Below are 16,049 nucleotides of genomic sequence, written 5' to 3'. Positions count from 1 at the left end.
CCCACCCCACACACACACACAAACACACACTCATCATTTCTAAATGTCTCCAGGATGTCTTTGAGTGCACATATACATTATGTATATGTGCACATTCTGTGTATTTGATGCTTCTGCATGTTCTGTCTGAGGCTCTGTGTGTGTGTGTGTGTGTGTGTGTGTGTGTGTGTGTGTGTGTGTGTGTGTGCACGTGCATTTATGAGCGTACATGCAGGTTGGTCTCTGTGTGTGGCATCTCCTAATTGGGGATCCGATACAGCTGTCTTGTCTCTTGCATTTCCCTCATTTTTCCCCCTCTCTCCCAGTTAGACTCAAACAGACCAACACAGAGGGAGGACTGAGAGAGTGCAGCGCTTCAGAAGTCTTTCGAATTCATTCCCCATATGCAGTTTAACATCTTCAGGCACTATAAAGAAATTAAGTCTTGGAGTGTTTTCAGGATGAAAAGGCAATGTGCTGTGAATTTAAGGCTGGTTTTATGTCACTGAAATACTGATGATTAAAGATGGAATCTGTCTTTGAAATATTAGGCAATATACTTCCGGACAAAGAGATGCATCAAGGGCTCAGGTTTCATTCCAGTCACCTGCTACCAAAACACAGTTTTTCCAGCTCAGCTGCTGATGATTAACAGGAGATCGTAAACTCATTCAGTGTTTTATATTCTTCCCCAGTGATTTCTCCTTTGAGTGGCTTTGAGTGGTTAAAGTTTGTCTGTCCTCATACGACCCCCTCCATTATGAAGCAGAGACAAAGCCAATAAACTGATAGATCAATAGATGGATAGATAGATACGATTCGTGAAGCAGTGGTAAGCATGAGAGAAAGCCAGCAAGACAACAACAAGTGTGAGTGAAAGCAAGTGAGAGAGACAGAAATTGCCCTTGTGCTACACTTTAGATTCCGCTCACGTTCTGCTCTGTCCCCAGACGTTAAAAGTGTGTCCATAGTTTGGGCAACCGGGGGAGTGATTGGAAATGTCAGCTGACAACAGCACTTTTCACTGACACTCTGAGAACTGGCACAGAGACAGGGAGCGGGGCAGGGAGGGCGGGGTGAGGGACAGAGAGAGAAGGATGCAAGGAGGAAATGAGGAGGATGACAGAATGGGAAGGGAGAGGATGGTGCTGGTGGGCGGGTTGGCACTGAAAATAAGTTACGCTTGGTAACAATAAGGATGAGGATGACATTGAGTTGAAAAAGTGTGTGCGTGCGTATGTGTGTATATGAGTCAGTGTCAGGGGGCTGTCCTTCCGTTATTCATTGTAACTGTGTGCATGAATGAAATGCCTGTTTGTGTGTGTGTGTGTGTGTGTGTGTGTGTGTGTGTGTGTGTGTGTGTGTGTGTGTCATGTCAGAGAGTGACAGGAAACTGCCACTCAGTCTATTTCTAAAAGCCGCAGAGAGTTAGAAATCCAAGGCTAAGACTGCTGCCCAACAGACCACATGGGCCCCCCTCCCCCACTGACCTTTCCTAAATGTTACTGGTCACTTGGCACACTCACTGGGCCTCTAATGAAACTTTTATTGGCCCCCATTTTTCACCCTGTTTCTCCAGAACGCCTCCAGGGCTAAGCTGAAATACAACAGGCTTGAACTGCAGCTGACACACAGAAGGGCAAGGTATGGTGTGTGTGTGTGTGTGTGTGTGTGTGTGTGTGTGTGTGTATGTGTGTGTGTGCGTGTGTGTGTGTCTTATAGTCTCCACATTTTATTTTTAACTGCCTTTTTCAGTTTATTCCAAAATCAATTAGATCAATTAGAAATGAGATCATTTAACGCCCTTACCTGCAGAATATTTAGCTCAATATATAATTGTCTAATTACACTTGATATCAGGTGTTAGCTGACATGCCCCTCTGCAAGAGAGCTGGTTTATCATTTGCATTAAATTCTGTGTTGACTCTGTTTGTCCAAATGGGGACGATTGAGAATGAAATGCACAGGATCGACTTTTAGCATGAAGGCAGAGAAAAGGAAGTGAAGGGGCCCACCCCTACTGAGTCCAGTTCCTGGTTATCACATGTCAAGTTCTTGTGCTGCAGCAGATGAAGTTACAACAAGCCAGGAGCAATCAGGGACACCACACCATTCACTAGTATATTATCAAGAAGAAGAAACATATTGCTGTGAAGGCGGATTGACCTCCAGTGTCATATCAGCATGGTGGAAATACATCATTGGCACTGACCTGCTCACACCCTTTAGTATATCATGCCAAACAGTTTGTATCCAATATGATGGGAAACAACATGAAATCAGAAAAACAACTATTATACTTTCTAGATTTATCTCTTTTTAACATATGTAAATATATATAACTCCTTCCATTGAGGCAGATAGAGTCAAACAAATAAAAGTTACAGGACTTTGTAGTGAGACTGTGTTTGTTAATACTGTTTCCAAGGTTAAGAATAAATGCTCAGTCTCAATGCTGATCCTGCAGTTTGAATAAAACTGATAAAAAAAAGCTAAATCAATGTTTCCCAAACACTAAAATGTTTAGAAAAGCTATGTCTAAACTGCAAGTTACATTTTTGGCAAATCATCTTTGCAATAGACAGTGTAAAATACTGGACTGCCAAAATCATCATATTTCAAATTCTAGTGGTATAACTTGGTAGCTTTGAATGCAGTGCAATTACATTTCCATCCAGCCTAATTTGCACGACTATTATCGTGAAATAAGTGAAGATATCTGTCTCAAAAAGTTGCTAAATATGTTGGAGACTGCAGGGATTAAAACCGAAAGGCGTACGTGTGTATCCTAGTATGTGTGTGTATGTATGTGTGCTTGTGTGTGACCCAGTACAGAAGGGAGTAGATGGGTTAGCCCCAGCTGGGTTGTGCTTTTACATCTGAGGAAGCACAGAGGGGGGACACAGAGGTCAAGAGCAAACTGTTGATACTCATTAGAAGCTGCTGTTGGACTCAGGCAAAACTAATTACCACAAGCTGAACTGAACCAAGCAGGAATGAACTCAGTTGCACTGAAGGGTGCTGTTTAATTCATGTGCATATCAACAGAACAGAATAGAATAGAACAGAACAGAACAGAATAGAACAGAATAGAACAGAATAGAGCAGAATAGAACAGAATAGAACAGAATAGAGCAGAATAGAACTCACGGCTGGCAGAGTTTGATGAGGTCCTGGTCGGTGGTGGCCGGCGGCAGGCCTCTGATGTACAGGTTGGTCTTACTTAGCTGCTCCATTAGCCCTCCTCCCTGACCTCCTCCTCCTCCTCCTCCACCTCCACCTCCACCTCCTGTGGTGCCGGGGCTGGGTGGAGCCATGGGTTGCGGGGGAGGAGCATAGGACTGCTGTTGAGAAAAAGAGAGGGAAAGGTTAGTCTAGGTCACAACACAATGAAAAATGCATTATATTTCTGAGCAAATCTAATGACGCCAAAGTTATTTTCAGTTTCTGCCCCTCAGTCCTCCCCATTAAACAAAATCTCTTCTTTCTACCGAACTCACATCCTTTTGAATAATCTCTTCCTGCATCAAGCCCCACCGCAATTTCTTGATGCAACAGGAAGCACATCAAATTAAGGAAGCAGGATCTGTGTAATTACTAGTGCCTATTATGATTATGGCACCAAGTTTTACTATGAGCTTGTATCATTAACGATTATAGGCTGTGCTGCATCTTTGCAGCAACTTCTTCTGCTTTAGTTAGCTTTGATGATACTGCAATAAACATTGGTATTCAGTCGGTGTCATCATCATGACTGGAGTGACCTGCTGTAAGTTACAATGCTTTCATGTTGTGGATCAGGAAATGTTTCGGGCCACTGGCAGCTTTCTTAAAGATGGGGATGTTTTCAAAGTGTTGATGGACAAAAGGCTCCGAATATGTGTCCTCTCTCTGGTGCAAATGTGTGTGTGTGTGTGTGTGTTAGCACAGCACAGAGAGATGAATCAACACAGTAAAAATAGAAGAAACCATCTTGACAGGTCATTTAGAGAACAGTATCTTAAAATGTGATCATTTAACTTGTTTATGGATCAAAAAGATCCAAAAAAAATGATATTTTCTCGATACACGTGATCTTCCTTCTTCAAGGTACCGTCATCTATTTAAAGGAAATCTGAATAGATGCAAGACTGCATTGGATGCATTTACTGTCAAGCTTCCCTTCATAGGGGCACAAACCAGGCCATTCAGTGTTTAATCCAAGTCTGGGCATTTTATCAGCCCTAACTTACTCAAACGTTTCCAATTAGCCTCTTCTGTCCAATTACACAGCTCAGTACTGACTAAATGACTTAATAAGATGACCATTTCTGGGAGGGAGGAAGACTAGTCTGAGGATTAATGAGGGTTCAGGTGGGTTCAGAGTGCACGCCCACCCCTGCCTGCCCGCAAACTATTATTTCAAGTTTGGAGGAAGTAAAACAGTCTGATGGCTCATGTGACGACAGCGTTCAAGAAACACTCTGTCTGCTGCCTTGATGTCTGGAGCAAAACAGCCACAGCGGCTCGACAAAGAAATCTGGTCTCGGCATCGGTCCCACTGTTGGGAACTGGATGGAACAAGTTCAAGATGATCACAGGCTAGTTGCACTGTGTGCCATGATGCCGAGTGAGAGAGACAGGCAAAGACAGAGGATGGAAGGGAAGGGTGAGAGACAGGTGAGACAGGAAGAGCGTATGCGCTTGGATGTATACTGTATTTGGCAGTGTGTGTGTGCGCTTGTGCGTACGCATATGCTAGAGAGTGCCTGTGTGCTTGTGTGTGTGTGAGCCGGTGTTTGTGATAATGACAGGTTGTCACCACACAGCAATGCGGAGCCTGAGCCAGCTCTGATATTAATCCATTACCTGTACTTCCCTCAACTGGCACACAGTTCCTGACACACACACACATACACACACACACACACACACACACACACACACACACACACACACACACACACACACACACACACACACACACACACACACAGGCATGCTGGCAGCTCAGAGACGACAGCACTAACAGGATTCAGCACATGTACAGGAGACATGCAGCAGCAAGAGGAAATAGTGCTTGTGGAACAGTGTCATTTACGGTCCAGTGCCTTACACTAACAGCCCAGAATGAGCATATACACTTAAAAATAAATAAATAAACTACAGAGAAGAAAAAAGAAGACACTGGGCAATACTTTATTTCAATGGCTGTGACAAATACTACTCTTTCTTGCAAGTGTCTCCTTACACCAGTTTCCAATACAGTGTTTACTGACAAAATATTGTCTCTTAGTCTTAAAGCTATTGATGATGCAAATGTAAGAAATGCAAAGCGCGATTTAATCTTCTTAATTATTAGACAGAGATGTAATTGAAAATTAAACAAGTTAGTTGTCAAGCAAAACTGTCACTGTGCTGAATCTATTTGCTGTTTTTCTTTCTGTTTTTACTGTAAATTGATTATTTTTGGCTCGAATATATTTTTTTTCTTTCTTTTTTTTTTTTTTACTATTTTCAGACACTTTATACAGTGAGTGATCAATCAATATTAAAAATAATCATTAGCTGCATCCCTAAATATCACTAGAAATAGAAGAATTTTATCGATTCACGAGGACTGGCACACATGCAGAGAAAATAATCAAATTTCCAGACACTCCAGAGGAGCTTCTCAGCACTCAGCAGTGTGTGTGATTTGCACTGTGACGTGCATGTATGTGTTCACATGTATGTGTCTGTGATCATGATAATGAAAGTCTGAACAGTGTTGAGGACTGATTCGATATAAGCCTCTTGATGGTGGGTTTGTTTACCGACCACCCCTGAAAGATAACGATGATGATGGGAAGTGTCAGATACAAATAAAAGACCCCCGGCTGCAATCTGAAAGAGAAATACCAAAGCTAAAACATGCTAAAGATAACACAAATATAAAGCCAGCACATGCAATATATACACACACACACACACACACACACACACACACACAGTCAGCCTTATCTATGTACATTTATTTTATTCCACCGTGATGTGGAACAGAAAAGAGCCTTTCTTCATTCACACATACACACACTCAGATGTCCAGGTATGCACAAATGTACAAAATCTCTCCGCTTTCTCTAACTCGCTGACACAACTCACAAACACGGACACACACAAACACAAACACACAAACACAAACACACAAACACAAACACACACACACACACACACACACACACACACACACACACACACACACACACACACCTGATCAAAGGTCTTGCCCAGGGAACCTCTTTCAGCCAATTTGTGCAGCTGTCAGGGTCTGGGCGATAGTGAGCTGTGTATGTAATGTGTCAGACACTGTGATAGGGAATCCTTTGAAACATTAAAATCTCTCTCTCTCTTTCTTTCTCTCTCTCTGGCATCCACGCTTTCTCTCCTCTTTTACCTCTCTCGCTCACTGTCAAATTTAACTCCACCATCGCTCAATCTCTCGCTCTATTCACCTCTATCCCTCCACTTCCCATACACTCGCTCTATATCTCTCCCTCTCTCCCTCCTCTCTTTCTCTCTTTTAAGGATTACTCTGCAGTCGGGCTGTGTGGACTGAAGGCTGCATCTCAGCTGGTATTGTTGATACACTCAGTACAGTGGAGCAGCTCTCGCAGTGGGGAATAGGCTCAGAGGCAGCGACACAAACTGTCACACAAAACAAACAGTCACCGGGTTTTTTCGTACATTTCATGCGCGGCTGAGCCTGTGAACAACAACGCACTGCACAACGCTGCTGCACGCTGTCATATATGTGCATGCTGCGACTATCTGATGAGCATATATGCGACTGCAAAGAGGAAAACAAGTTACTTATCCTCAAGACACTAGAATATGTTTCGAGCACATCTTCAAACATTTGCCTTTCACTGAGCTACAGTGTAGCTGTCATGGCATCACTTGCATCACCTTGAACAGGTAACAGACTGTTGGTCTGCGTATAGGCCCATTCATGATGTACATATTTGATCTTGCCTTGAAACTTGTTTTTTTATGGGTGAAAAAATAAAGAAAATATTCCTAAATAAATGAGTGTAGAAACAAAATGAATGCAGATGGATCCCAAAGACTTGTAGAACCTAGACCAAAGCATATTGAACCCGCTCTGTAGGGTCGCAGTGGCCAAACACCTTCAGACACTTAATGTTGCTTTTTTTCTTTAATTTGTCACATGGATATCATCAGTGAATCCAATAAATATTCATTTCATCTTGGAAACAACTGCTTGCTTTGGTCTGATTTGGAGAAATGTGGTTATAGAGGCTTAGTGACATAGTGACTAGACTCGTGTGGGTAGTCCTGCTGACTCCTGTGTCATAACTGTCTGCAGACCGTTTCTCTTTTGTGGAGCAGTTCATTTTCCAAATCAAAGTAGACGGTGCCACACTGCTAATTAGCTACAATAGCGTCCTCTGTTTTGGACTCTTCTGCTCCCAGTTCCCTCAAAGATCAGCACAGTCAAGATGACTCGGGCTGATTTGTTTTGCCTCCGTTAGTGAAGCCCTGCCACTCCAACCCCCCCACCCCCCGGTCCTGATTTTTGTTTTTGCATACTGAGGCTCAGTGTGTCTCAGTGTCTTGCCACTGTATCTATGCACATTGCAGAAGAGATATGCCAGAGGTAAAAGAGATGCAGAGAGACACAGACAAAGACAGTAACAGGGCTTGAGAGCTTAATAGCCAACAATGAGCCCATTGGTTTGCTGCTATAACTCAGTTCCATACATTTTAACAAGGCATCTCTAGCAATATGCTCCTCCATGTGCATTTAATATGATGTAACACATTCTTTCTCACAGCTGTAGGCGTGTATGTATTTATATATATATATATGCAGACATTAACACACATTCATTGCAGGATCAAGCTTAGCAGCATTTTAGCAGGGTCCATTATAGTAGGAGAGATGGAAAGATTCACTAAGTGACGATATGGAAGCACAAAGGGAGGGAAAGGAGAGGGAAAAGAAGTTGCACAGTCCCAGAGAGGTGTGAACTTTAGGTGAAAGGTAGGAAGGGAGGGATAAAGAGATGGAAGAGAGAGAGAGTGGAAGAGAAGGCGGCAGAGAAAGGAACAGCGAGACGGTGAAAGAGAGATGGCTGATGAAGAGATTTGAGTGAGAAGGAATAAGGAGAAAGAAGATGGGACATGGGAGAAAGGAAAGAGGGGGACATGGGAGAGTGGGTTGTTCCGGCCTCTTCTGATGCTTCCTGAAACACAGAGGAAAGAATGCGGGCTATTTTTAGGTCCAGTGCTGAGATTCTCTCTTACTGTCAGTGCCTCTAAACACAGCAGCGGAAGGGTTTAAGGAAGAGCTTATGAATACATCGGAATGGAAACATGGCTCCCAATATACCGTCTCCGTTTGGAGATTACACAAGCAGCTAAATTAAGCCTTGGTTATTGCTTCTGTCGGAAATCTTGAAAAGACAACAAATCTTTTCAGGGATTTAGACTGGCATGTCCAAGTCTTGCTTGATTGGAAAATGTGACTTCAAGGTGTTGCAATGACAAAACAGAAAAGAAATACTTACAATAATCTGAATAAAGGAAGGAAATAGCCATATTTAAGTTTGAGGAAACAGAGGAGACTGCAGAGAGTTCAGTTAATGCTGTGTACAGGTATAAAAAGCTTTCTTGGAGACAAGCCTAATGATATCCAATACAGGATACTTACAGGTCAAGTTAAGAAATGTGTAGGCTAGAGGTATAGCCTGTGATTAGTTTGGGGGCGTAAATGATATGTCTGGGAAAATCACACCAGAGGGTTGTGTAATAAAATCATTTCAAAGTCCAAATCCGTGACCAGCTCAGAATTCCTGGAAAAGGATCTGCACTTCTTTGAGTGTGTCCTTAAAAGAGGTGCACTGATAATCAAGTTTGTGAGACTAATGACAACCATACAGTGTCTGCATGTTTCATTAAGGTAAATGTAAGGCTTTTAAAGACCTCCTTTCATACCAGTTACGATAACATACCAAAAACAAATTTGCAGTTAAAGTACATGTCAAATACCAGTCTTTGTGATTGGGGTTATTTGTCACTGGACAAAAACATACCACACCAGCCGCTATATTTTATAAGTGTAATACTAGATGTTACTATACCCTTGAGCTAATGCAGACATAATTATCGTAATTTAAGTCTGGTTAAGGCTTTGAGGGCCTGCAGACACACTGCAGTTTTTTGAGGCAGAAATAACTGGATATCATGTTTTACCAGGGTGTCTGCAAGTTTCATCAGCCCATACTCAGGATCATTGTACGGTCAATCAGAATGGAAAATGATCACTTTAATTAAATATGCAGAAAGCTTACCTATCAGGATATAGTCTGCATGGCCTATTTAATATCCCATCAGAAAAATGGTGCAACAACATAAAGCAGTAAATTAATACTATTCAATACACACCGTAGCACAAGAAAAAAAGACAGCTGGTACAATTGTTCATCTTCATCAAAATGCTTCCCTTGTCTATCATAATAAAAACCTGTCTCTTTTCAGCTCTTCCTAAAATAAAGTCTTTGTTCTGGTATTTTAGAAGTAGCGGTGCCGTGAAGCCACTGTCTTCTTGTGCTCGCTGCTTGTTCATCTTTCCGCCATTACATTTCATGTTCTTCCATTTTCACTCTCTCTGGTCTTCTTGTTTATATCTCACCTCTCTCCTAATTTCCTCTCCTCTCTCATCACTCTCCCGGTCCCCTTCCCAAACAACTCCTTCCCTGTCTCTGTCTGTCTCCTCAGAAAATCAGGTCGTCTAGGTTGCTTCCCAGTGGAACGCCATGTTCCAGCTGTCTACCTCTCTGTCTCTCTTGTTAACATCGGCAACAGCAGCATTAACAACACTTGGGCTGTCATAAACAAGTTGCACAAACAACCCAGGAGGACATCCAGTTTGGGTTCGGTGCTGACTGACCTGGTTGAGAGATAAGGAGATAAGGAGATGATGGAGAGCAACTGTGGTGATTTTTTGAACTCTCAGTGAATTCCTGCGGCTGTGTTTTTGAGAAGGTCAGAGGCCTACACCTCAGAGGAGGGGGGGTATGAGTGAGTTTAAAGGAAAGCAGTTTAACTTGGGATTGATTTGAATCTGCAAGGCTATTGTTCTTGGGGTCAAAGCTGAGTGAATGTTTGTGTGTGGGGTTATGGGAAATGTTGGTTGATTGTTGGTGAAAAACCCAAAAAGCTTGTGCAATAGCTTTCTGTATTTGAGTAGATTCTACTGTAATGTAATTGTACAAAATGATGTTGGTGCAATTCATCTTTAAGTAGCTCTATGTTGAGTCAGACAGCAGTCCACTCACAAACCACACAGCAAGAGGAGGTTGTTTGAAGATGGGTTCATGTCGAATGATGTATGGTCAGATTATACCTTTATACAGTAAATACAAATAAATTACATTGTTTTGTTCATTTGATAAGAATGTTAAAAGTATTTTGACCAAAAGCTAAAACATAACATGGAAATGTAATGTAACACTGGTGGAGTGTTGGCTCTGTGGTTTTCACCATCACTTTACAGCAAGTATGTCCAGTGTACGAATACTGGCTATGGAGGTCAAGATGGTGGGTGGGCACGTAGCGCGATTAACTTTCATGGAGAAGCATGGATTGAAAATAATTTGGGTCATGCTGAATCATCCAATTTTGACGTTCTTGTTTGGCGATAGAGTTGGTGCCCCGGTGTCCTCCCAAAACGGAGAGACACGGATGTTAGGGACATTTTCTTGCCCTGTCTGACCAGGAGTTGCAAGTGGAAGGAAATAGGCACCATTTCTGGATTTACTGGTACTAGCTTAAATGGAATAAATGTAGTGGATGAATTCTGGGTACTGATGGCCAAGTAAGGATTTTATTTACTTTTCCTTTCTCCTTTAAAGCAAGTAAGTTCTGCCAATGCACATATCTCATGCTGAACATATGTGTACTATGCACATGTTGGCTCAGATTCAAGTCCTTGCTAAAGCGATTTACTTGCATATGTTCTGTCTTTGCTGTGATCAACATTCACTGTGACAAACAAATCGAACTACATTAAAGCGGCTGACCTTACGCCGTCTTTCTAAAAAAGAAAAAAAAAAAAACCCTTCCTGAGTGACGTCCAAGAAAATCATTCCAGCACATTACTTCAAAACCCACCCGATGGTTTTTTTCCTCCATTTCTCTGAGTATATTAAAAAAAAATCATACACTACATTCCTCTTTCTTAATTGCATGACCTCTAGCATGCAAGTTACAAAAAGGGAAAAAAAACATGCATATTGAAGAGGAGCTTTGCACAAAGCTCTTTTATTATGTATATTTATGCAAATGACACGTTAGTTTATTCAACAAAGTCTCTCTTGCTCCTCCTCTCATTACCCCCTGGTCAGTGTTTGAACCCTGCAGTATGCATGATGAGCAGCAGGAGATGGGGTTCGTGAATGGTGATTGGTTTTATACAAAACCTATATACGAGGGAAAAGTATGAAGGTTTCATTGCTCTTCAATGACTCCCCTCAAAGTTTCAAATTAAGCAATGTTAAATATTGCAGAGGTCTATCAGCAGCAGCTCCACTTCTTTGTCACCGCTAATGAACTATGGATGTCTCCTTATATGGTGAACTGTGTATTCCTACCTGCCGCTTATCATCCAGCAGTGCTTCTATCCCTCTTTATCTTTATCATCTCCTCCTTGCATATTAATAATCTCATGCTGCCCTCCCATGTCCCTCACCTCTTCACTGTTCTTGTCAAACATTTTGCTTTTCTCCTCCTACATAATTTCATCTCCTCGTGTTTCGTCTTCAACTTTCTACTCATCTCCATACCTCAGCTGCCGACACCCTCTGCCCTCTCCTCTTTTTCTGGCCCATCATCTCTTTTCCTCTTGTCTCATCTTTTCCTCGTACTCACGCTCCTCCTATCTGCTGCCCCCCTCTCCTCTAACACTGTGCTGGAGATTAAAATATGAGGAAACAATCAAGCTCTGGCTCATTAGCATATGAACGGGGGGCTGACAGGCAACTGCAGGCACGACAACAGAGCCCTGGAAATCCACCGCAGAGCTTTTTTTAATCCCAGGAATGACTTTTTACCGTATTTTTGTTGAATGAGACTGAACAATCCTCTGCCAGTCCTTTCAGGCAGTCAAATTACCATCAGAATAAGAGGGCATGAGAATAAGACAGAATGCTTATATAGCATCAGGTCAAAGAATGGAGACTATAGAATAAGTGTGCAGACAGAATAATGTTTCTCCACGGCAACAATGAGACGCTAAAAAGATAGGAATTGGCGTGTGTGTCTGTATGTGTGGCTGCATGCACTTGTGTGTTGGGTTCGTCTTCTCACAGCAACAATGAGGAACTGAAAAGATAGCAATTGGCATGTGTGTGTGTGTGTGTGTGGGTGCTTGTATGTTAGGGTGTGGGGGGGGGTCTACTCTCATTAGTGAATCAATTTAAATGTCTCTATAAGCACGGCAACAACACAGGTCATGACATACAGTATATCATGAGGCAACAGAAATGGGAATGGTAACTTATTACATTACTGAAACATAGTGAAAGTTGCAGAGGTGGAAGTTATGAGAAAGCACAGTCGGGTTACTGCCAGTCTATATTACCACACTTCAGTTAATATTGCTGCTCAAGTTGTTTGTGTCCCATGATAAACCCATTGAAATGAAACATCACATTTTCAAAGTGATAAAACACACACATACAGCACACACACAGCACCATGTAGCAGACCACATACTTCACAACATAAATTGAGACTTTAGATAAACCTGTCAGTTATAATAAGACTAAGAGTCTAAAGCCATGCTAGCAGCTCTTTGAGGCGGTACTTTGGCACAGCAGTGCTTTGAGCTAAACACTAATGCTGCATTCATGCCATGTTGGCAGAATGGTAAAAACAAGAAAAACATCCCTTATTCTGACTTGCGAGTGTTCATGCATTATTCCAGGGTGGTTAGCTCTAGTGCTAACTTTGGAGTCACATCAGATAAACAGCCTAAATTAGCTTCTTTTGTTGTGTTTACGTATTTGTAGCAATTCATTACCAAGTGAAACCAGATGCAAACAGTCTATGGCTCCTATAAAATGAGCTGAATGGATGGTATTAGTTTCCTAATATCTTCAACAGAGAATTACAAGTTGCAGGCTGACGTGAATGGATTTTCCCAATCGGCTGCTTCTAATTATGGTTTAAATGATATGACCTGAACACAGTGTGACAGCGGGGTATACTCACAATGGCACAGTTAACATGCAAACTTTTGGCAGATGTACTGTACAGTGATGTACCTCGTGGGAAAGTAGTCTCATATTTTGTACTCCACTATATGTTCACCAGCTTATTTTGGCCTGTTAGCATGATAACACTTGCTAAATAACACTAAACAAAAAGTAGGGCTATAGCTCAGGAATAAAAAACAGATGTCTGCAATAAATGTTATAACAATCCGTCCGATAGTAAACTCTAGAAAAACTACTATGTTACGTAAGTAGTCCATTCAATTCTTGTAATTTTTAAACTGGGAATTTTCAAATTTACACATACACATCCATCTCCCTACAATGGTAGGATGTGTGCTAGCACTCAACAACAGGACACAGCTGAGCTGCACTGTAAAACAAAGCCACGGTTGATTTATTCTATTCCACATAATCTATGTTAATGGAAGTCATATGAAAAGACTGTAAACAAGAACTCCTGTTTAAGGTCATTTCACTGAGCTATGGAGGCCAACAGAATGTGAAATTGTGAGACATGTGATGGTGCAGTAGGCGCCTGCACATAGATTATTCAACTCATATGATCCTGCATGGGGACTGCAGGGTTTACTGGTAATTCCTCTTGTAAGTGAGGCGATGTTACTGCGTCAATGCACCACTACATCTATATACAGTCTTGTCTAATGTAGTAACAGGGTTCTCTGTGCCTCTCTCACTCAGATCGACCAGGTCTGATTTAAACACAATTATCTTTACCTTGTCTGCTCTCGGGGTCACTGACCATTCATTATTACTCTGCTTCCTTCCTCCACTGTATCCCTCGTTCCTTCCTGTTTCTCTCTCTGCTCTAATTAAATTCCTTCATCAAAAAGAGGAGTAAATAGTCAGGGAAAGAGAGAAGAAGAGGAGGGAGGGGTAGAGGGATAGATGGAAAGAGGGAGGGATGGAGGAAGAGATCAGAGTGTAAGAACATATTGAGCGGAATCCATGCCCGCTGTCTGAGATCAGATGATGACCTGAGGATATCTAGAGGGAAAATCCATAATAGGCCATCTGAACAAAGGTAGAGCTCAGTCAAATCATTATGTTTTTTATTTCTCAGGTGGAAGATTAGACAGAGAGAAATACATAACACAGTTAGTCAGTCAGACTAGAGGTACATAGCAAATGATCGGACACACATGAGTTATATTCAAAAATTTTTACAGTCAGAACTTTCGTTCAGAAATGAACCTATAAAGCGTGCACTTTACTGTATACTGAAACTCGTGATTTATGTTCTATGCACTGTGATTCAACAGTATCTTAGTAGAGTCGACTGCCAAAACAAATTGCATCTGGATTAGGACTGGACCAATATAATATTGTGAGGGGATGCCACACCATTTTCCACAGGAAATTCCATGTGTTGAAATACTGAATGGCAGCATGAAGTAACCCCGGTGTTAAATACATTTAGGTCACTAAACCGTTTCAACTCTCACTCCTCCTTTGTCCCTGTGAGAGATGATACACACAAGCTCACATTTATAATTCAGAATCCAGTATTGAGCCATTCATCAAATCAGAAAGAGACATGGTTCGCCCATTTAAAAAAAACAAAAAACAAAGGCTGAACAGTGAGTGCAGCAGTCGATGTATTCACCGATCATAACCAAAACACTCTGTGTGCTTGAATTGATTTAAAGGCCTGATCAAATTACCTGGAAAAGGTTAAAAGTATCCATTACCGACTAACATGTTTTTGCTATTGAACACATGGAGAAAAAGGGGAATGCAGCTGTAACCTGGAGGCATAAAAATACCAAAGTATTCAGTGCGGAAAAACCCATCTTAGACGAAAAATATCACAGTGAGCAGATGCAAGGTAAAGAGCGGCAGTGGAGTGAGCAGAAATAAATCTCTCTCGAATACGCTTTGCTGATAGAACATATCGCTATCTCTGTCCTTCCTTCACTTTAGCCTTACGAAAAGATCAGTGCAACATTGAGGACACAAAATATACAACCAGGTCTGTTTTTTTCCATTTAAATTCTAAAAAGAGTAGAATATCAAAACATAAAAAAAAAAAAAAAGAAGGATAAAACCAGAAGCAAACAAATGCAAAGAAAGAGAAGACATTGTGAGGGAAGGGAAGCACGTATGACAAAGGTAAATCAAGGATGGAGAAGACAGGAGAGGAGAAGACAAGAGAGAAGCAGAGGAAGGAAGGAAGGCCACCAGAGAGGTCACTTCTGCTGTTAATAATTTATCCTTTAAAAACCAGTCTCAGGCTTTAATTGGCGCTGTGGCTTAATCCTGAAACACACATACACATACACCTCGGGGAGCCTCTTAGCAGCTGTGCTCCAGCTAAATTGGCTACAGTATAGCGACGACAGCAGCGACTTCCCTCCAGGTATAACAGTCAGCCAAAACAGCAATAGCAGGCCTGCCAACCACGTCTCATGAATCTGGGCGTGACACTTCTCAGCTTCTATCTGTCTCACGCTCGCTGTCATGCTCTCAAAAGAAATCTTACGGCAAATCAAAACGACAAGACGTTAGTCCCTCGGCACGGTTGTTAGCTTCATAAACACCCGGCTCACTTCAGTTGTAATCTGCATTTAGCTGAGGAAGACATCGGAGGCTTTTTGCTTGACTTGGATTTAAGTCATTCATTTGATGATTTAAGGCTTGACTAAGTGCAGAGGAAAATGACAGGTCGTGCTTTTGCCTTTTCAGAGCAAGTCATTACTGTCATATGATAACCCCATAATCACAATTTGTTCTTATTTTTTGTGTGTCCCTCGCTATGCCAACATGACTCACTCAAAGCCCTTTTGTTGT

General features: G+C 41.8%; 1 protein-coding gene across 3 annotated transcripts in view; it reads right to left on the bottom strand.

The window, feature by feature from the left end:
* Positions 1–16,049, bottom strand: part of LOC111655937 (RNA-binding motif, single-stranded-interacting protein 3) — a 112,996-nt gene that overhangs the window by 77,986 nt on the left and 18,961 nt on the right. For all 3 annotated transcript variants that reach the window (XM_023407505.2, XM_087174293.1, XM_023407504.2), the window contains exon 2: positions 3,130–3,323. In XM_023407505.2, coding sequence (XP_023263273.1) covers positions 3,130–3,323 — 194 coding nt within the window. The remainder of the gene's footprint in view (positions 1–3,129; positions 3,324–16,049) is intronic.

Source organism: Seriola lalandi, unplaced genomic scaffold, assembly GCF_002814215.2.
Source record: "Seriola lalandi dorsalis isolate HSWRI2012SDOR001 ecotype SW California unplaced genomic scaffold, Sedor1 jcf7180002054336, whole genome shotgun sequence".
NCBI classification, from domain to species: Eukaryota; Metazoa; Chordata; class Actinopteri; order Carangiformes; family Carangidae; genus Seriola; species Seriola lalandi.
This window is presented reverse-complemented; position numbering and strand designations above follow the sequence as displayed.